The sequence below is a fragment of the Microtus ochrogaster genome, chromosome 8 (genome assembly GCF_000317375.1).
Source record: "Microtus ochrogaster isolate Prairie Vole_2 chromosome 8, MicOch1.0, whole genome shotgun sequence".
NCBI classification, from domain to species: Eukaryota; Metazoa; Chordata; class Mammalia; order Rodentia; family Cricetidae; genus Microtus; species Microtus ochrogaster.
The window spans coordinates 75,897,022-75,918,957 of record NC_022015.1 but is presented as its reverse complement, the minus strand read 5'-3'; the positions used below and the strand labels follow the sequence as shown (position 1 = coordinate 75,918,957).

The 21,936-nt window shown below is 45.6% G+C and overlaps 1 protein-coding gene across 1 annotated transcript in view; it reads right to left on the bottom strand.

Moving 5' to 3' along the window:
• The window catches only part of Sorcs3 (sortilin related VPS10 domain containing receptor 3), a 624,914-nt gene extending 603,179 nt beyond the window's left edge, over positions 1 to 21,735 (bottom strand). The window contains exon 1 of the mRNA XM_005352452.2: positions 20,309 to 21,735. Coding sequence (XP_005352509.1) covers positions 20,309 to 20,926 — 618 coding nt within the window. The 5' untranslated portion in view covers positions 20,927 to 21,735. The remainder of the gene's footprint in view (positions 1 to 20,308) is intronic.
• Positions 21,736 to 21,936: the final 201 nt, after the last annotated feature.

The following is a 21,936-nucleotide window of genomic DNA, read 5'->3' as shown; positions in this document are numbered from 1 at the left end:
AAGAGTACCTTGTTTGAAAGCGCAGATATGGCTGGCTAGTCACGGGTAGACCTAACATTCAAAGTAAGACCCCTCTGCCTCAAGTGCCACTCTCGGCCAAGGAAGCTTATCTTCATTGGCACAATTACCGTGTGTTCAAAAAGCACTGGGCAGGGACTGAGCGGATGCACACTGATGTTTATGCTTCTACTGCCTGGGTGATGAGAGAATTCCATAATTCCACATCAGAAAAAGAACGTGATTAGATCATTCTCACTCTTTCTAATTCTGAAACATTGCCTACAAATAATTTATATGTTAAAAGGACCTCAGAGAAGATAATCTTTACCCAAAGGAATTATTCTAAGAACGCCTTCCTTGCTTAAAAGGAAAAATATTCTCCCTACTCTCCCTCAAAATCCCATCACAAATATTAGCTGTTTTGTAACTTAATGACAGTGGAATTTCCATAAATATGTGCATTTATAGTATGTGATGTCATTTCCAATATATGTTGACATGTTGATCCTTAACACAAACAGGAAAGCCTGCATGTCGAATGCTGGTTAATTGGTGTCTGCATTAGGTCTCTAGCTATAGGCAGTAACAGGGCTGACCCTCAATTTCAGTTTAGTCTCCAAGCAGAGAGGTTGTCCCTCCATGTCCCTTTGAACTCAGATCCAGGTGGAGCTCAAGCTCACTTGGGCGGCAATCGTAAGCTATCAGAATCATCACCATCACCATCACGATATCGCTTGAACATATACCAGATACTATATAAGTCACTGACACAAGTAATAAAGGGCACTAACATTGCCTTAACATGATCACAAAACAACTACACCTCTAGACCAGGTATGCCTAGAGCTAGACACGTGCACACACATACACACACACACACACACACACACACACACACACACACACACACACTCCTGTGCACACATGGCTTCCCACTATTCCTTGTCTTCAGTTACCAAATAAACCCACACAGTGAGCCCTTTCTTGCCAGACAGGCTTCCTTCAGCATCCCTCAATCTGCTGCTGCACAGGCTTCCTGGCCGAGAGGAATCTCCCGGGCAGGAGTTTTCTAGGCCACCTTCCTACATTCAGGTTCTAACGACGTTGTTATCATCTCTGTCCCAAACTCCATTTCCTAAAAATAATCCATATGTGTACAAGATAGGAATGGAAACACCAGGCAAAACCAGAAGAGGGAAAGGCACTCCTGAATGAATTCCACTTCAGAAGCCCATGTTCCTGCAGGCACGGTAGATATTAATAATTCAACAAAATATTACAGTAATTACTATACTCTAAAATCACAACTGTGCACTTTAACACAGCTCCTACCGATCTCCCTGAAACCGCCATTAATAAATAAAACGCAATTCCCCATATTAAATTTGTTAAAAAAGCTAAATATTTTATCAGAACTAATACGTTTTAAATACAGTCTAAACCAAGGAAATCCCCTAACCCTGTATTTCTCTCCACTTTTAAGTGAAATTCCATCTAACCACTTAGGGCAAAAATGAACTTGAACTCTTCAAGAAAACACTGAGCGGTGGGCCTTGAAGGCCCCTGTTGAGAGGCCTGAGCACCACTCAGCTGGAATGCACTGCTGGAATCCGATTAGGCTGCTGGGGAAAACCGAGAAAGGAAAGAGGTCAAAATTAATTCTTTTAGACTGTGGATTTGAACTTCCTCATTTGGCTCCAGAAAGAGAAGGCATGAATCATAAAGCAAAGTGAGTGGCAAGCAGCCACCAAGAAGATCTATCTAAGGCTAGCTCTGACCGTATACACAAGAAGCTAAGAACTGGAATACAAGGGATCCACATGTCACACTGGAGCTGAATTTCCACAAGCGTGCTACATCCTATGGTTAAAATTCTGGTCATTTTACCTGAAGTATCAGTTACTATTTGCTGAAAAAGAAAGCTACACATAAACAACCAGGCTCTCAACCATTTATCCTCACAAAGATGCAAGGCACATGGGAACGAACTGATTGCATCTGGGCTCAGCTCCGGGGCCGTGTTGCTCGCTGTTGTACAAAGCCAGGCTGAGCTCGGCAGAGCTGAGCTAGGCTGGCAATGTCTGCCTTCTTCTTGTCTCTCATCCTCTTCAAGGCCAGGACAATCCTGACATGTTTCTCTTGTGCACTGCAGTGGCATATGATATATAATACAAACGCATATGCATCTTGACAATTCAACCTTGGATGGACATGGTATTGGTGTCACCCCTACCTCTTTTACTGGCCAGCCAAGTCACAGGGCCAGGTGGACTGAGAAAGAAGAATGCACTGGGCTATGGAAGAGTTATATATACTCAAAGTATATTTATATTTGTGTAAAAATAGTCTCATTAAATCCATTACTATATACAAAGGATACATATTAATAAATTTTTATTTTTTTTAATTTATTTATTTATTGAGGATTTCTGCCTCCTCCCCGCCACCGCCTCCCATTTCCCTCCCCCTCCCCCGATTAAGTCCCTCTCCCTCATCAAAGTTAGTTGAGAAAAAAAACCTCTACCTACAGACAGTACAGGCGGTACTGCAAAGGCCCAGGACAAAGTGAGCTACAGAAAGGAGTAAAAAATTCCAATCACATGATCAACCACATCAGCTAAATTTGCCTTACGTAGGCTTCTTCCTGCCTACTGTACTACTCATGACCAAACAGTACGTTTTCCAAGCCTTCTGTTCCTGTAACTTATAGGACATCCAGTGCAATTCTTTTGTTTGTTTTTGTTTTTGGTTTTTCCATGGTTTTTCAAGTCAGAGTTTCTCTGTGTAACAGTCCTGTCTTGACACTCACTTTATAGATCAGACTGGCTTTGAACTCACAGAGATCTGCCTGTCTCTGCTCCCAAGTGCTGGGATTAAAGTTGTGTGCCACCACAACCCGGCTCAGTATAATTTGTTTAAGGTAAATTAGCAATGCCATTCTCCTGAACATTGCTCAAGTCTACTATGAGAACAAACACTGACCTGACCTTTCCATCCTTTTCGGATACTCTGCTCCTGTTACAGAGCCCACGTGCTCAGAACACTGCACTGCCTCCCCCTCCCTCCTTCAACTCCCTGGTGCTGTGCATATTTGAGATTTCAGCTCATCTGCACGTCTCTCCAGCACTCCCTAAAGTCAGTGTCCTATGTGCAGTCTTTACATGCCACTGCTAAGAGTTCAGCAATGCCAGCTCTGGGGCCATGCAAACACGTGCTGAGCAATGGGCAACGCTGTGTTTTAACCAGTAAAAGTAAAAGCCACACCTACTTTTCTGGGTGTTTTACATAGCTGCCTTTGGAGAGCAAGTGCCAGCAGCTAATTGTTCCGTGTGATGTTCAGTCCCTCGACAGCGCAGCACAGACTTTGTCTGCATCCATCATTAATGCACTGTGCTTTATTACAGAAGGGCACATTCTTCACCTGAATCACAGCATGGGGCTCCATACCTGGTGCCTCTTTCCCTCACCCTCACTGGTCCCTGGGTGGGAAGGAGAACACTTATGCAGAACTATTGGATGACACAAGAAACAAGTAATCAAGGAACTTCACAGAGAGAGGCAGGTTGTTTTTCTACCCCAGAGTTCTACGTCTGGATGAACCACCGAGCGAAGGTGAGAGAAAATGAAACTCCAGGCTATCTCAATGTTTGAAATGCGTCTCCTAATACGGAGTGACTATAGGATTTATCCTCCAGGCCAAGATCCTCTGGGAGTCAACAGAAAACCATTCATATTATGTCGATACAAACATGAACGAGGACATCCCACACACACCGAGAGAGACTGCTAAGGGTGCATCACACAGAAATGAAAGGCAGCCAACAACGAAGAATAAAATCTCAGGAGCAGAGCACAGATCCAAGAGTAAGACAAATGGGAATCTCAAGATAGGAAGAAAAGGGGTCCAGAAAGGAAGGACTTGGTACAACCCCAGCAGCCAACTAACATATGCTAGCGCAAAACTGGACGCTTCTTCTGCCTATGTGGGAAGGAGATAGCAGGAACACGAGGATGTAATGCCCAAGGAGAAAGTGAGGGCAGAGCTGCCTGGGGCACGAGTCTTCAAGCCAAGCCATCCACAATGTGGAGGCAGCAGGCTCTCAAACAGGGTCAGAACGGGTCCTGTCCAAAGACACTGGACAGCAGGCTCTCAAACACGGTCAGAACGTGTCCTGTCCAAAGACACTGGTTCACGATGTTATATTCAGCCACAGCACCAGATTCTGTTGTTGAAATAATAAAAAAACATTAATGCTACTTTTACTATCCCACTTTTAATTGGCTAGAATCTTGATATATAATATCAATACATGATAAACCACTGTTATTTCCTCAATATTATCAGACTAGTATATGTATCGCCTCACATTGTTGTATGTAATATCTGTCCCGTGCATGCTTCCCACACATGAAACCATAGGTTCAGGGTTCTCAGGTCTGCCACGTGAGGTTTCAGTATAAGCTGTAATACCAGGTACAAGCTAAGTGCTCCCCAGGAATGCTTTATCTGGAAGGGGGAGAGGTAGAGCAATCGATACAGGTCAAGTTCTGGAACAAACATTTTTTATAAACATCAAATTAGAGTCCATCTGGAAATGTTACTGTATCAGATGTGACTAGAAACAAAGGGTACATCACGCTCGGAATAAGAATTGCTGAGTCTCAGCCTCAGAGTATGTGAGCTGTGTGCTTCATGTGTACTCAGAAGAAAGGAGGGTCTATGCATACCCTCAAATCTGCTGGTTCGGGACTTCCAGCTCCATGAGGAACAAACAAGAGGATGGTAATTCAGCCCCCTGCCTTCAGAGCACCTGAGTTCCATTCGAAATGCTTCCGTGTGCAGCATTTCCTCATTAAACTGAGACATAAAGGGGACACGCAGGATTAGCCTTATTTCATAATATATAAATGATTGACATTTCCTTTGTCATGGCATGGGGCCATACCAGTTTATACGACTTTTTTTTTCCATTTTACAGATGAGGGGGGTTCAAGACAAGTTAAACATCTTGATCAGCACTGCACTAAAGCAAACAAATTAGTGAATGAATTAGAGGAAGAATAAATGGAAATTCACCAGCTGAAGGTTAAGACCAATCTTCTCATGCCTGAAAGAAGAAATCTCTGATTTTAAAACCATAGCTCCTTCTTACTGATAACATAACTAATTTTAAGAAGGACCACTCACAACTCCTACTCATAAACTAAGCTCCTACACCGAACGAGTCCCTAGGTCCACAAGCCTGAGAAGCAGATGACTTTACTGACAAAAGTTCACGTGAATAAGGAACTCACACCAGAGTTCCCCAGTCCCAAAGCAAAGTTCCCACCACATATCATGACATCCTTTGATGATGCTATCTTAGGCAGAACGAGCTAACTGTGAGCCCAGTGGCTCCTTCCAATTATAATAAAGCTTAAGAAAATGAATCTTTTTTTTCCTTAGGCTTTTTAGGTAGATCATCACCTACCAGCTGTTCAAAGTCCAAATGTCAGAGAGTTTAGGCATTGTGAAAACCAAGCACATTCCCTGAGTAGGAGAAGCCCCTTACTTTTGAGAACTGGCACTAAGAAATAATTTAGGTGTATGGGTCCCCTCCTAGAAGCCATGGGACTTCTTTACTCTCGCAGGTACCAAACAAAAGAAGGACCATCTAACTATCTTGATTTCCCTCTGCATCCCTAAGACAGGGTCCAAAACAGGATTTTTAAAGTATTTTTTTATGAATTCTTTGAGAATTTTATACAATGGATTTTGAGCGCATTCACCTTCCCCCATCGTGTCCTGTCCTTACCACCCTCCCCACTCTCCCATCTCTTCCCACCCAACTTTGAGACAACTTGACATCCTGCTTTCCCCCATGGAGTCAGTGTGTGTTGCCAAGCTAGTCTTAGGGATGGGGAATGCTCTGGTGCGTGGTCTGCCTGCTGGAGATCACCTCATTGGAAAATAAATAAAAGGAAGAAAGGAAGGGAGGGAGAGAGGGAGAGACATAACACTCCTTCTCCCAACAGCCATCCAATGTTAATAGCTCCTCAAGTCAACTTGTGGTAGGATCACATGCCACCTTCTCTCCCATTATGCTGGAGTTTACCTTGCTGTAGCTTGTGAGAGCTTGTGCATGCTGTCGCAATCACTGTGTGTTCATCTATGGGTGTGTTTTCTTATGTCTGAAAAACCGCTCTTGATGTTACCACAACCACCACCACCCTTCCACCAAGATCTTTGAGCCTTGGGGTGAAATATAGATGTCCACTTTGGGATTGAACACTCTACAGGCTTTGGATCTCTGTATGCTGGCCAGCTGTCAGTCTCAGTGTTAACTGCTATCATCAAGCAAAACTTCCTCTGATGAGAGCTGAGAAGGGTTCTTAGCCATATGAATAGCAGTGAGTCACTAGAAATCATTTTGATACTATTTAGCAGAGTGAAGGTATTAGATTCCCTTCTAGGACCTAGGACCTCGAGGGCCAGGGGTTATTAATTAGCCCTTTTAATAGTGCCTCGTATATGAGTTCCATCATGCAGAGTAGGCCTTGGAACCAATCGGAAAGTTCTTGACTATTCATATAACATTTGTGTCACTATTACACTGATGGACTCACCTTGTCAGGAGAGCCACCACTGTAGCTTACAGTGTTCACAGGTGGGTGAGATTGAGGCTGTCTTTTCTTCTCTAGCAAAATGCTTAGCACCTTCTAGCACCACGAGCATAGCCATAGGGATGAAGCTTGCAGCTGAGTATCATCTTAATGTCTCCGTGTTCCATGATTTAAGTATATCATATCTTCAATAAGCAATAGGGTCTTAGTGTCAGGTTTTACAGCAGTATTGGCAATAGCCTGTAATTCTTGGATCTATGTGACTTTATTGGGAAAGAACACAAAAATAATCAATCTAGTCCTGGTTCTGTGACTTATATTTGCTAGCATAGGGTGTTTCAACACCCCAAAGCAGGATTCTTAAAGCATGAGAAGAGATCCTGACTTGATATGATAGATAACTTCATGTACCAACTTAAATGGGGCACAGGGTGCTCAAATATTTAGTTGATCATTATTCTATCAGGGTCGGTGTTTCTGGGTAGTGTTAACATTTTAATCCATCAATAGACAGAGTGATGTACATAGACACAACTCATGCAACCCACAGAAGGTCTAAGTGCAATAAAAGGTAGAGGAGAAAGATCTTTTTCTCTCTGCCTCACTGGTAATCTGGGGCAGCAGTCTCCTCCTGCCTCCATGCTTGGTCTTTGTCAAGAATTTACAGCATCGTCTCTCCTGCTGCTCAGTCTTTAGACTCAGAATAGGACTAGACCATCTGTTGCCCTGAGTCTTCAGCTTCCCAACCACACAGCTTTCTTCTCGGCCATCAAAATTGCCTACGTTAAATACTTATAGTAAGTCTATCCCTATATACCATTTGCTCTGAATCAGTATAAAAGCCACGTTAGAGACTTGAAATAATTTAAGATTTCTCCAGAAACAAGGGTTGCAATTAAAGTAGTTCATTTGGGAGATAATCTCCAGAAAGTCTGAAGTCAGGGAGTGAAATAGGGATGGAAGGTAGAAAAACACGCAAGCAAGTTATCAGGGCAAGCAACTGGGGCTTAACACACTGGGAATTCTGGGAGATTGTTTAGTAAACAGCTTCAAAGTTGTCCTAGCCCAAAGGACTTTTCCACCCATGTCCACCAGTGACTGATGAATGACTTCTCCCCATCCTTTGACAGACATAAATTCCCCAACCCGGGTGGTGCTCAATACGTGGAAAGCAAAGCTCCAGTGGACACAGAAAGCTGTTGGATACACAGCCCCTGCTACTTACTCATATTTGGAAGTCAGGCTAGCATGCCAATAAATGAAAAGAGCTCAAAAATGGGCAGGATATCAAGAGATCTACAAAAGAAGACACTCAACCTAACCCATTTCTCATCTTTGTGAATATGAACCAGCATTCTTGACTTATAATGTAGCCTATAGCACTAGATACTTGCATTGTCTCTAAGATTCCCAACAAGTTTGTAAATCAAGTATGAACCTAGTTTTGCAGCCAGTGAAACTAAGGCATGGAGACTTGTTCAAGGTCACTGTTGTTTGAAGGTCTTTCTTTTAAAAATTAGGTACCTACTCAATAAAGGTAGCTGGATAGTCAACTGAACGTTATTTGGACTGATATTTAGGAATTTTGAGAATACAAAAGTTCACCGTTAAGCATGAATAGACCTGAAGACAAAGCACGTGGAGTGAGGAGGACCTCTTCCGTGGATTACCTGTTCCTCCACCATGCTGAAAAGGCAAGCATTCATACCTCTAGTTTCATTGTTTCTACACTAGAACAATAAACAAGCCTCCCCCTGGAGAATGAATAATAAAAACCCAGAGACAGATATTGGGGTTCATTCAACCTGAAGATCCGAAAAGCAAAGCAGCCAAGCCACTAGAGAGCTCTTACCTCTATGAAATCTTCAGACCAAAGGAATGAGATCCTGTCTCCACAAATCATCAAACTTCATACTACACTGAGTTCCTATCTCTTCCCTTTTATATTCCTCTCTCCTCCCAGCCATACTGCTCCTGTCTCCACCTCCCTAGTACTGGGATTAAAAGCATGTGATCCCAAGTGCTAGAATCACCTTTGTGTGAGCTCTGTTTCTCTTTTAGACAGATTCAACTGTGTCTAACTCAAACTAACAGAAATCCGTCTGTCTCTGTCTCCTGAGTCCTGGTATTCAAGGTGTGTGCCACCACTCTGTGACCTGTATGACAGACTAGTATGGCTTCTTTGCCCTCTGATCTTCAGGCAAGCTTTATTTATTAAAACACAAATAATATACCACTATATTTCCCCCTTTTCTCTAAAATTAAAAAGAAGGCTATAACTAATACAATAAAACTATATAAAATAAGTACTATAACTATATACAACATATACAGGTAATAAATACATCAATAATGTCTAGTCCATTTGCATTTAACAAATTCAGGGAAAATATTCTATTATCTATTCTATCTTGGTGAATCCAAAGTCTTGTACCTAATTTACATTCTATCATAACTTCCTTTCTGCTTCAGGTAAACAGGAAAAACTATAACTATCTAGTTTTTAATTCCCTCAGATACCCAAGAAAAAATAATATTAACTGAATAAGCAGAAAGTGCAGGGAAGTAACATTCAAAAAATGTGAGAAATGACAGAAATAACTGGTTGTGTGGATAGTAACCCAACGTTCCTCTGCAATGCTGGGGCAACCATCTTCAGCCTACAGGCCTAGCATATCTGACAGACTTTTCTGTGAAGCACTTATTCTGAAAGGCTGTCCCTCCTCGTCTTGACAATGTTTGGCAGTCACTTTCTTTTGTGTCCTGCTTGTCCAATTAGGACAACATACTGTCAGCAGTCAAGGCAAGGGCATTTTCTTATCCAGTGACTTACTTTTGCCACAAAGAAAGTAAACTCCATGTGGAGTTTCTTTGATGCCCATTATCTTCTCTGAAGTAGACTGGTACTGCCAGAAGTAAAAATATATCATTGTCATAAAAAAAGAGTCTATGGGGCTGGAGAGATGGCTCAGAGGTTAAGAGCACTAACTGCTCTTCCAGAGGTCCTGAGTTCAATTACCAGCAAACACATGGTAGCTCACAGCCATCTATAATGAGATATGGTGCCCTCTTCTGGCATGCAAACATACATGGAAGGAAAGTTGTATACATACTAAATAAATAAATCTTTAAAAAAATAGTCTATGTTATTAAAAACATCTTAAATGTCATATGCTGTGCTCTCTGGTTTGAAAGATAGCTTGTCTATCTAAAAAATCTATCTTTTCTTGACCTTGAAAACATAACTAATGTGATTACAAGTTCAACTATAATAGGTAATTAGCTACTAACCTGTATGTCCTTATTATCCTAAACAGTTGGAAATAATAATTTTCAAGGACTAGAAATTTACATTATATTGTTAAATGAGCTGTATAGCTATAATACCTCGAACAAGAGAAGAAATGTATGTACAGTAAGTTCTAACAAAATTAATCTCAAATTTGAATCAATATACAAAATCTGCCTACAATATACAAAAATTCAACTCAATGTAAAACATTTAAAACTAGTAGTTGCTTTTTAAAAGTAGATTCAATAACCTTTTTATCTTATATCTATATCCTCATTTCTTTTCAGAGTAGACTCAATAATCTACCCTTTTACCCTATCATAGCTGTACCACTACATAATCACACCCTGACATGGCACACCAAGCTGCTCTTCTAGCCCAGTTAGAAGGAAAAAAAGAAGTTCCACTCACTCAGTGGTCTTCATTTCCCACGGAAATCAACATCTTAAAGAGAAAGAGCCCATTTCCTATGCATCTGTGTAATATTTAACCTGATTCTCACCATCTGGATGAGAATACACCTACTTAGCCACAAAATCAACACAGGGGTTTTCGGGAGGACCAAGTCAGGCAAATAGGGCATAAGAACCAAAACTAAACAGCTGAGATATTCCAGGGATACAGACTTGAAACCCAGAGGTAGCTAGAACAGGCCAGACCATTCTGTAGCCTCAAGACATTGCTTTTTCAACTAGGCAGTATTAAGTATTTGTGTCTATTCCGTTCAGTTCAATAAGTTCCTATTGACTGACCACCAGATGCCAGGAAGAAAATGCAGGAGGAATGGAAGAAACAAGCTGAGAACCATCTTCAAGTGAATCTACTGGGAGAATCTTAGTTCAGCCTCCAACAGTGGTTCTAAACTTTCCTAATGCTGCTATTCTTTAATACAGTTCCTCATGTTGTGACCCCCCCCATTAAAATTATTTTGATGCTACTTCATAACTATAATTTTGCTACTGTTATGAATAATAATGTAAATATCTGATATGCAAGACATATAATATGCAACCCACATGTTGAGAACAATTTGAAACAGTTTGAACATCTGTCTTCTATTTTTTTTCTGCAGGAAGCAGCAAAACAATCCACCCTCAGCATTACACTGCCCTGTTGTCGATAATTATTCATTCTGGGTCTGCCAATAGCCTCTCACGCAATGCACTTACAGGCTACTTCTCTTCTCTTTGAAACATTGTTCTCTTTGGAACAATTCATGGTACAACATTTTTTTTCATTATTTTATCTTATTTATTTTCATGTCTTTCTCAGGGCAGCACTCCCTCTAGTGTCTGGATAGGGCTTTCAGGTTCCATCCTGGGCGCGCTAAATGAAAGCAAAAAGGGAAAGCAAGCCAGTCACTGAACGGGTGAAGATTAGTTCAAACTGGTGGATTCTGTCACTATGATCATCCTGAGGAAAGAGGCGAGCTGCAGATATCTGTAGATATTCCCCTTTAACACCTCACATAGCTAAGAGGTAGAAGAATGGAGCATCAAGGTTCAATCCCAGCCTTAGATGTGGTAGCATCTTTGATACTGAGGCCTCTGCTTACCAAGCAGTCCCAGCATCCAGTGCTCTCTTATTTTCTTAAAGCTACACACTTGACAAACTTTCTTTAAGAAATGTTTTATGATTCCTGGTGAGGTATAAACACTGATACCCAAGCCAGGAAAAGTTTCTCCCACTTCCCTGGATCCTTTAACCCTCCACGCAATAAAAAAGGTCCAAGAAAATGTCCAACTTACTTCCATCATAGGCCATCAAGCTTACTGCTGATCCTAATCAACATTGTTCTAAATATTTCTATTGCAAATTCTAGTGATAAGCTTCAGGAAACCAGAGCCCCCTCAAGCCGCCCTGCTGTGGGTCTTCTCCGCTGTTCAGGGCAGCACTACATAAAAATCAGATGTCATGGAGACTTGTGGGAAAGCAGAGACCGTGGGAGGTGGCTGAAATGAGCATCTTGCTGGTGCGTGTGTCTCGTAGAGCCTTTACCACCAGCTCCTTGGCAAACTGTGGGCAAGTAGCTCCTTCCTCTGCTTCGACAGTACCACAAGAAGACCTAGAGAAGCCTTGCTTCCGGACACAAAGGCAGTCGTAAGCCAGTGGGAAAATGTCTGGAGCACATGCTACATAAGGGTCAGGTACTTCTTTTGAGCCCTCTGCTGGGTATAATCTCATTTAAAATCCTTTCAGCTGCCCAAGTGAGAAGTGCCCCTTTGTGAGGGCTGAGAGAAGGTAGCAATTTTCCAGTACCACAGAGCCATTCAGAAAGAGGGAGAGGACTGGACCAAGGCAGCTGGCTCTCACATCCACTTTGCTCATCCCCCATCTATCCATTCGCAGTAAGTCCTGAAGAGATTTGCATTCAGGATTTAATCGCTCCACGAGTATTAGTTCACACATATGATAAACCATATGTCATACCACTTACCCATGCAAAATAATCCCACATCCTACATCATATGGAATCCCTAATTATCCGCAGAGCTTTATCTCCAGCTTTTCCCTTTAAGCGACACTTTTATATAGCATTTGTAAAGATGCAGAGCCCTACTTAGAAAGGGACACAGTTTTATTGAGCAATGTCCCTGCAAGGTTAGCCAATCTGTACGGCAAATCCCTCTCACCTCAGCCAAGAAGGAACCATTCCCTCCACTGCCCAGCGTAGACCTAATAGCAAAAATCTACTGGTGCAACCCTCAAGTTCTGAGTCTCTATTACTTCGTCTGCATTGACTCCAGCACATTTATTACTGTTCTATAAAGAAAAGCATTTCCATAAATAATTAAACTCGAACTCTCAAAACAGGCAACTGTACTTGATTGACTCACTAATTCAAATAGCCAGGTAATTTGCCAGACTCCCACCAGCAATTGATAGTAAGATACAGTTCATCCAATATTAAGGAGCCCATTATTTATTGTCTCCAGCCACTGTAGTGGGTGGACAGAACGACTATGGAAATGTCACACTGAGAATGTGAAATGTCCACCACAGGCTGTGTGCCTGAACACTTGTTCTATGACAAATGGCACTGTAGGGGAGGTTGTGGGATCTCTGGGATGGAAAATGGCTTTCAAAGGAGGTTCAATGGTGGGGTGGGCTTTTGAGGGTAATAACCTAGTTTCACATATGAGCCAGGCTCTGCACTTTCTTCTTTGACTGCCATGATGTGACTAGCCACTTCATACTTCTAAGATAAGGACTTAGCTACCCCTGCCACCATGCCTGACTTAGCCACCCTGCCACCATGACAGACTTAGCCACCCAGCTACCATGACAGACTTAGCCACTCCTGCCACCCTACGACCATGCCTGATTTAGCCACCCTGCCACCATGCCTTCTCCACCATGATGGAATGTGTTCTTGGAACGTTGAGCCCAAATGAGGATTTCCTCTCTGAGCTTTTCCTGCAGATAACTGGTTACAGTGACAGGAAAAGCCATACAAGGTAGAGGAATCTATTTTAGTCTTGCATACACCATTCTGGGTCTCAGTTTACCCTACCTATCAAACGGATAGCACTACACCTCAACCAAGTAAAAGTACAGGTATGTGAACACTGACAGAAGGAGACTACTTTGTCAACCTGAAGGAGTAGTGAGAAGATCAAGAAGGAACAGGAGAGTCTATTCTTAGAGAAAAGAACAGTTGGGATCCAGCTGTAGGATGTGATGGCATTGTCTAAGCCTTGTACCTCATCCCCATGCTGAGTAATTTAATGAAGACAGTTCCTAAGAGCACCTCCAGCCTTGGCATTTTGTAGGTGTCAGATGCCTGCAGTGTCTCCCACTGTGGTGCTTGCTCCTCTACCCTCATAGCCTCAAACAACAGCTAGACAATCAGCCACAGATTACCCCAGGGCACCTGTGTTGCTGTCATGTGTTATTTAACTTTATAGAAGAACAGGCTCAAATCCAGAACCTACAAGAGGGACCTTGAGGCAAATGCCATAGGGTCTGTGTTTCTCACCCCATCATCTCATCCCTGTCAAGCCCCAGTAGCCAGAACACTGACACATAGACATCAAATGCTCAGCAAATGGCTGAACAGCCCATGTGAGTAGATCTAATCTCTGAAACACGGGAGAAGCCAGGGTCATTGACTTGTCCTGTCCCCTTTCAAGTGGAGTAAGGCTCTCATGGGATCTAAACACATATGTGGCTAGGGAGATGGCGTCATCAGTAAAGTGCTTACCATACAGCACCACTTTTACAGGTAATGGTCAGTGAAGCACCAAAGATCTCTCTCTCTCTCTCCCTAAACATTAAGGGTATTATCAATGTTGTTGATTTCCCTGCGGAACTTAATGGTACATCCCTATTGCTGAAAACAACATACATGTAAGTAATAGAACATGGAGAAATTAAGCTGGCACTGACCTTGAAGCCTCGACCCTACTGGCTAGCTTTCACAGTGCTATGCACACTACTAGAGGAGAAAACTAAGCACCAGTCTTAGCTATTAACTCTGAGAGTTCATTTAAGAACCAACCAGCAAAGACACGCCCCTTGGTGCAATAGTGGTACAAATGTCATAGGAGTGACCAACCACTTTCTGACTGGATTTTACATCACTGCCCCAGATGAAACCCATCTGACCCCATTATCAGGCCCAAGAATCTGTGGCTAGACTGCTCATGGGCCTACATTATTCTGTTTAAATGACATACTGCAAAACCTGAGTTCAATACCTAACACCCACATAAAAAGCCAGGCATGATAGCACATGCCTAAAACCCCACCAGCACTGACAGGACAGAGACCAATATATATATATATATATGATGGGAGTTTGCTAGCCAGCCAGTCTAACCAATCAGTGAGCTCCAGGTTCAGTAAAAGACCATAAGCCAAAAACTAAGATGAAAAATGATTGAAGAAAACACTCAACATTGACCTCTGACATCCCTATAAACATGCATACACAGATATATGCACCGACCACACACACACACACACACACACACACACACACACACTCATACAGGAACATGAGCACACATCAAAAGAAGCTCCCATGTGAAATAACAAACTGAACACTTAGATTCAATGTTATTAAGAGGTGCTATTAACCCATTTCTCATCTGAGAGTAAAAATGACTTCCTCTTTCTCCATAGTTTAGATATCATCTATCTCCCCAGAACAAAGTGCTACTGAGTCGTGGGGCACACAAAAGAACAGAACCCATGCCAGGTGGTGGTGGCACACACCTTTAATCCCAGCACTCAGGAGGCAGAGACAGGAGGATCTTTGTGAGGTCAAGGTCAGCCTGGTCTACAAGAGCTACTACCAGGACAGGCTCCAAAGCTACAGAGAAACCCTGTCTCGAAAAACCAGAAGGGGGGGGGGGAGAACAGAACCCATAATTGGTATAGAGTATTTATTTAACTATTAATATTTCATCCCTTATCTCCAAATACTAAAAACTCTAACATTAGAGTAAAAAGAAATCTACTAAAAAATGATCAAATGTGTGACGTGGTGTAAATGCTCATAGTCACTAGAAAAGGGAAGGAAATGTTTCTTAGGAACGTTGTATGGAGGCTGTGTTTGTGTCTTGAGGAGTCATGAATGGATGCACTGTAACAGAAGGCACATGTCTCAAGTGGTGGAGGTCTTGGAGCAGAGCCAATCAGAAGCCTTAAAAGGAGTTAACCATGGAGCAGTTAAATCGCAAGTTGCAGAAGTAGACCCAGGACACTCAAGACAGGCAAGTGAGAGACCTTTGATGCCATGACACAGGACTTTAAATTTGAATTTAAGAAGCCAGAGGTCCTCGTACTAGAATGGAGACATGCAAAACAAAGCCACTCCTGGCGAAAGTGTCTGTCGAGTTAAGAAATCATATCTCTGACAATGACTTCAAATTTGTTTACAGATTGTGCTCCCTGAAAGTGGAAGTACCATCCATTCATCCACTTAGCCAACCGTCACTAAGTACCTAAGTGAGGCAGAGTGCCCTTGATCCACTGCCTACCAAGAATAGGAGGTTCTATCCAGCCCTTCCTGTAAGAGAAATGTCTCTTGCCACCCACAGGGCCAAAGGAAAGTAGAAAGCAGGAAATCTACAGGTGGGCAGGCAGAAGAAGCCACAGGCCTCAGACGACTAGATGACTTGCCCATTGACACCCAACCCTGGATGAACTGCTAGCCTCCAGGGATGGACCATGTGTCTGGCTCTGTCATACTTCTCTGTTCCTTATGAGATGGCTCTGGTCCATAGATCCCTGCTCCCAGATTTCCCCTAGCAACAACAGAGTTACACAGCTAGAGAAAAAATAAAAAATAAAACAAAAGAGCTTCCAGAGCTTTCTTAACACTGGATGCACCAAACCTCGATTCTTAAACCCAACACCACTGGAGAAGCCACTACTCCACTTTCCTTTCCTGCCAATCAAAATGCAAGCGCAATCACTGTATTTCTGTCTTCCTTGAGTGGGGCCTCCCGATGAGGGCATTCGCTTCTCTGCTCACCTTGGAAACCAGCACAGGATCTGAGAAGCAAATCAGAGCCAGTAACCCAGCCATCAGAGGACTCTGGAAACAGACAAACAGCTTTGGTGCACCCTCCTTCGCCCGCATCCCCACTCCTGGCGGACGGTGACCCAGAGCAATTAGTGCTGTTGTGTCCCGGTGTGTTTCCCAGTTCTGTCTCGACTGAGACGCCTTTCCTTGTAATATTAATTAAAAACACATTTTTTTTGGCAAACCCCTGAAGAATGGTTTCTGTGGCAGGCTTCTTTATTAAGCCTCAGGGAAGGCAAAATGCATTAAGATATTGTGACACTGAGACGGTGACGGCTAGGCAATCCAGCCAAAAGCTGTTTGAAAAATCTGCTTGGGAGCACAGTGAGATGCTCTGCTGAGTGAAATACAATGAATCGGATCAAATCTGTCACTATTTTGCACATTAGAGGTAAATATTTTAGAGCACAGGCTAGCTGCATTAGCTAAGGGTAGGAAATCACACCTTGTCGTACACCTTCTACCCTGCTCTGCATCTGGCAGGGACCTAGAACGACCCAACATCTCCTCATTTCTCTCCACTAAGGCTGGGCGCATTAATTTACCCGCCAAGTCATCCCAAGCAGACACAAGACAGGGGCACCGGGTTGTAAAGCCACTGTGTGTGAGCTGCTAAGAAGAAATGGTGCCTGACCTAAGAGAGGATGCAGAATCGGGGGGTTAATCCGAGGCAGAGGCAGGAACAAGTGGGCTTTGCCTTCACAGCTCCACACTCTCCAGAGCCATTTGCCAACTCACTGAGCAAGCAAGGAAGCCTCTTCCTCCCTTTGAAGGAAAAGGACAGAATAATGTGTTTTTCTGTTTCCCCGTAAGCCATGGGGACTGGATTCCCCTGGGGTGTTTGTGAAACACTTTCTGACCCATTAATCACCAGGATCCCAGCAGAAGACAAGCAGCAAGCAAGATCTGCTCTAGGGCAGAGGCTCCAAGGCCATGGCTACTTACCTCACTAGCCAAGTCAGTGCCCAGGTCTCCCTCCCCTGCTTTCTGTGCAATCTGCTAGCACCTCCTCTATCACCTCTCAAGAAAACCCACCCCAGTACCAAAGTAAGCATTTGCCCCAAGTGATCAAAATGGGTCCAAAGGTCCTGGGTAGCAGACCAACGAGGCATGGAGGTTTGAGCCATCCACTAACCAGCTCTTGGGGACCGTTAGCTGTGCTCTTGGACAGCTTCACTGCTCAGCCAGAGAAAGGCAGCATCGTCCTTATATACAAGGATCTCTTCTTGGTCTCCTGCTCCTGAAGTATCTGCTGAATCAAGAGAGGAGGGCTAAGGAGGTCCAACTACTCATTTCTGACTGTAAACTCTACCAGTGTGGAGCCCAGTGCTCAGTGACAAGCATCCACCACCACTGAGGAAATTCCTACCAAGGGCTGCAGCTCACCAAAGGCACCTAGGAGCAAAGCAGAAAAGCCCAAACTGCTAAGGCTGAAACGGTTGCTTAAAGGGCCTGCTTAACCTCAGGAGCCATGAGGTGGAACTATCTTTCCTGGCTAGAAGAGCCTGCTCCTAGGCCTATATTCTCTGCCTTGTGACATCGCCCTCCACTTAGAAGAAGTAGTAAAAAGACATCCAGATGTTTCTTCATTATCATCATCATCACTGTTGGCGAAGGAGGCAAAGAAATTCTTGCTGAGGATACTCACAAAGACATCTCCCTATTTTCAAAGCACCCAGGTTTGACAATGACACTTTTCCTCATGGTGCTGAGGGTAATATGTGCTCAAAAGGCAGGTGCAGAGGTGCAGCCTAGGGACCAAGTAAGCAGTCCCTCTCTGTCTGGGGAAGAGCTGCTGGGGCAGCTTCCTTGCTGGGGCAGCTTCCTTGCTGGGACAGCTTCCTTGCTGGGGCAGCTTCCTTGCTGGGGCAGGGAAGCTAGCCAAGAGCACAGTTTCCAGGAGCTGGTTCATAGATGGCTCAAATCTCCATGCCCAACTGGTCTGCTACCCAGGACCTTTGGCCCTATCTTGATTGAAGAGGCATTTCCCCAATGGGCGCAAGCCAGACCATCCCTCACATTCCTTGCTGCTCAACCACCCTGAAGCTGAGCATAGAAGTCCTTGTACATTGACCTATGGTTTTCGAGAAATACTTTCTGTCTAAAGTCCCATTTCCAGGGGTTTTGTCAATCTTTTTAAATGTCTCTTAGAATTAAAGCCGAGATGAAGCACTTCTGGATGAGGGAATTTAATCCTAATGTCACACATACGCAAGAGTACCCCCTCCTCAAAGAGAGAAAACCCCAGAAAACACCCAACAATCCATAAGGATCCAAAAAAAGTCAGAAATCACAAGCTCTGCATCCAGGGAATTGCACCCTTCCCCACACACACCAGGAGCATCTCCTGGAAACTTGGAAGTAAGTCTTCAGCCACCCAGCCCTGCAGAGGTGCACCACCCCAGCCTGCTCCCCATGACCAAAGTTATCCAATCCAAGACTGAAGGGTGGGGGCTTTCTTGATGGAGGCAGATGAAGCCATTAGTCACCAAGCTGCTCTGTGGATCTGGACTCTTCTACTCTGAACCCAGCATCTGGTACTCAGACTTTGCTACCCCCAGCCCCAATCACTGAGAACTGAAAAAAAAATCTGTACTTGGTTACTGTTTGTGTGCCTAGCTCTGCAGACCCCTGGCTTCTCTGTTATTCAATACTAAACCAACCATATAACCCCACACACACACACACACATGTAAAGCCTGTCATGAAAAGGCATACAAAAGAGGCAGCACTTCCCCTCAAATGAGCTCTCAGAGTTGCTTGTGAATCCCTAGTCCTCTTAATGGAAACCCTGCTCTGCCCTAAGTCTGGTTCTCAACTGAACTGGAAAGCCACACCAGAAAAAACGATTTGGCAAGGCCAGGTTAAATAGCGACCACAAGAGGAAAGAGAGGAAAGGATTTTGGCAACCGGTGCTTGCTGCGTGGTAGTGAGATGGAGAGAGACCCAGCAAGCAGGTGCTGCCGGCAGCTGCAGCTGCCTGAAGAGGACCCTACTCAGCTGGACACCCCCCCCCCCGTTCCTGAGCCCCAAAGCCTCAGGTTTAAGGAAGGTGCCACCTCTTGGTGTCACAACACCCTGGGGCCCCAGATGGCAAAGAAAAAAGGAGCAGAGATGCTCTCTGAAGGAGCAGGGGTTTAGCTCTGATCCTGGAGCCATTTGTGTTTGCTGGACGCAGAGGTGAAAGTGAGTTTTCTACTCCCCCACTTGTGCCCGAAATACAAGCACGAGAAGAAGCAGTGTGGAAAGGGCATGAAAATTCGCTTCATGCCTTAAACTTTTTTTTTCCTGTCTGCCCCCACTCAGATAGCCTCCCAGCTTTGATGAGGCAGCCCAGCTCACTGTCTGGCTAGCATTACATGTGCCTAGCAGTCAGCCCAAAATGAACAAGTGGGTCGGAGTCCTGAGATCCCCATCTCCCTATTTCCCTGGTTCCCTTAGCGTGTGTGACCCGAGGTTAAGGGGGCAAAGAGGAACTCCCCCAGTCTCAGGAATCTGTCTAGAGATTTCTCCACATCAGTCTATGTTTGCACCCACAAATTCAAGCATCACGAATTCAAGAAAAGAAAAAGTGACTCTCCACGCCGAATGCAGGAGAGCGACCACAGATCCCTGGTCCAGGCAGCTTTAAGACACACTTAGCCCTCCAGACAGCCTCAGTGCCAGGGTCTTCAGTAAACAGATGCACACACCATCTGAACAACAAAACTCTGCTAACCTGTTGGGAGCGTGAAGGGGCAGGACAAACCCCTCTCTAGAAGTCTAGGCACCCCGGTTTCCCATCTGAATCCAAAACAACTATCTGCCCCTCGCTCCCGACCCTCATTACCCATGGCTGTCAGGAAACTACAGATCTGTAACTAGATGGGGGTACTCACGCTGCTGTTGTGTCCTGACCAGTGCACCATGGCTTGATTGTGGGCCGAGTCCCCAGTCAGCGCAAAAGACGTGCTGGGCAACCTGAGCTCCTCAGCCGCCGGTCCTCCAGTCCGTGTCGCCTTCACCTCTTCCCGGGAACCCTTGGTTTGAGGGCGGCTTCCTTTGGCACCATCTGCGGGAGCAGTAGCCCAAGAGTCCCCGCGCTCCAGGGTACTGGGGGGCTGTGCCCGGCGAGTCCTCTTCGAGCTGCCCGCCGTGCTAGGAGCCGGGATGCCCCGGACCCACCTCACGTCTTCAGGAGACATTCCCTCAGCTTCAGCCGGTATCTCCCCGCCGTTCGCCCGGGGCAGTAGCTCTAGCCTGGACCCGCGTCTCAGCGCTGTGGTTCTCCGTGCATTCGCCAGCTCCTCAGGCCACCGGTTCATCGCTGCCCGTGGCAAGAGAGGAGGCAACGCTGGTGGCCGCGAAGCCGGAGACACCAGACGCCCGGGACCTCCCGTCGTGCCCCAAGTGATCTCGGCGCCGGCCAGGACCCACGTAGACAAGAGTAGCAGCCCGGTCCGGGCGAGGGGCGCCCCGGGCCAGCCTGCGGGGCGCTCGGTGCCTGCCGCCTCCATCCCGCTGCGGCTACCGCGGCTCGGGCTGCCGAGTTGTGGCGCCCGCCGAGGTGCGGGTCCGGCAAGGGGGGGGGGGGGGACGCCGGCGAGAGAGTGAGCAAGCGAGTGTGTCGGGGGAGTGAGGAGGGGGCGGCCGGGAAGGGGGTGGCTCCGGCTGGAGCGCCTCGCCTGTCCTGCTCTCTTCCCTCTCTGGCTTGCTTGCTCAGGTCCAGAGGGTGATTCCAAAACCCAAAAGCAAGTACTGAACGCTCCCTTGATGCGCTGGCGGTTTGAATGTCCCCCTCCCCTCTCCAAATCTTTCCCACCGACCTTTTTTCAGAAATTTTGTGAAAAGAAGTGTTCAGAGGCAATAAGAAAATCCTCTTTTAAAATGGGCAACGCTAGCCGGATCCAGGAGGAGGGACTGACAGCAGACCCCAAGCCGGAGTCTCTCAGAAATCCAGTCTCCAAGCCTCCAGCCTACTGCGGACGCGGAGTTGGGAAGCCGCTCCTGGCCGCAATTGGGGATTCACTCTTCGGGTCTGTTCTTGGGAGCGGGAGGCGGCGCGCGGGGAAGTATAAGGGTCTCGAGGTGGAGGAAGAGGAGTAAATTGTTTCCAACGCCAACTGTCTCGTTCTGGAAACCACGGCCAGCCCGGAGCTTCCGCGCGGAAACCAAGCGCGGGATGGACCCACGACTCTGCTCTTGGCTCTCCGCCCCCGGAGGCCTGCGCCCCCTCCCGGTGCGGGGGCGCGGGGAGTGCGTGCGTGCGCGTGCGTGCGCGCAAGCGAGCAAGAGGGAAACCAGGGTGTTCCGGGGCTGGCGGGAGGGCGCCTCCGGGGGGAGGGGGGTACCTGGTTGAGCTGGTGTGTGTATGAGGGTGTTGCTGGGTGTGCGGGGGCGCGCGGCCCCGTGTGTGCGCGTTTACACGGGCTTAAGTGAGTGAGAACGGCGGGCGGGGTGGGGCGGGGCTGGAGGTGCGCTCCGCCTTGGGTGCTTGCCGAACATGCATAGGCTGTGCATCTCCAGG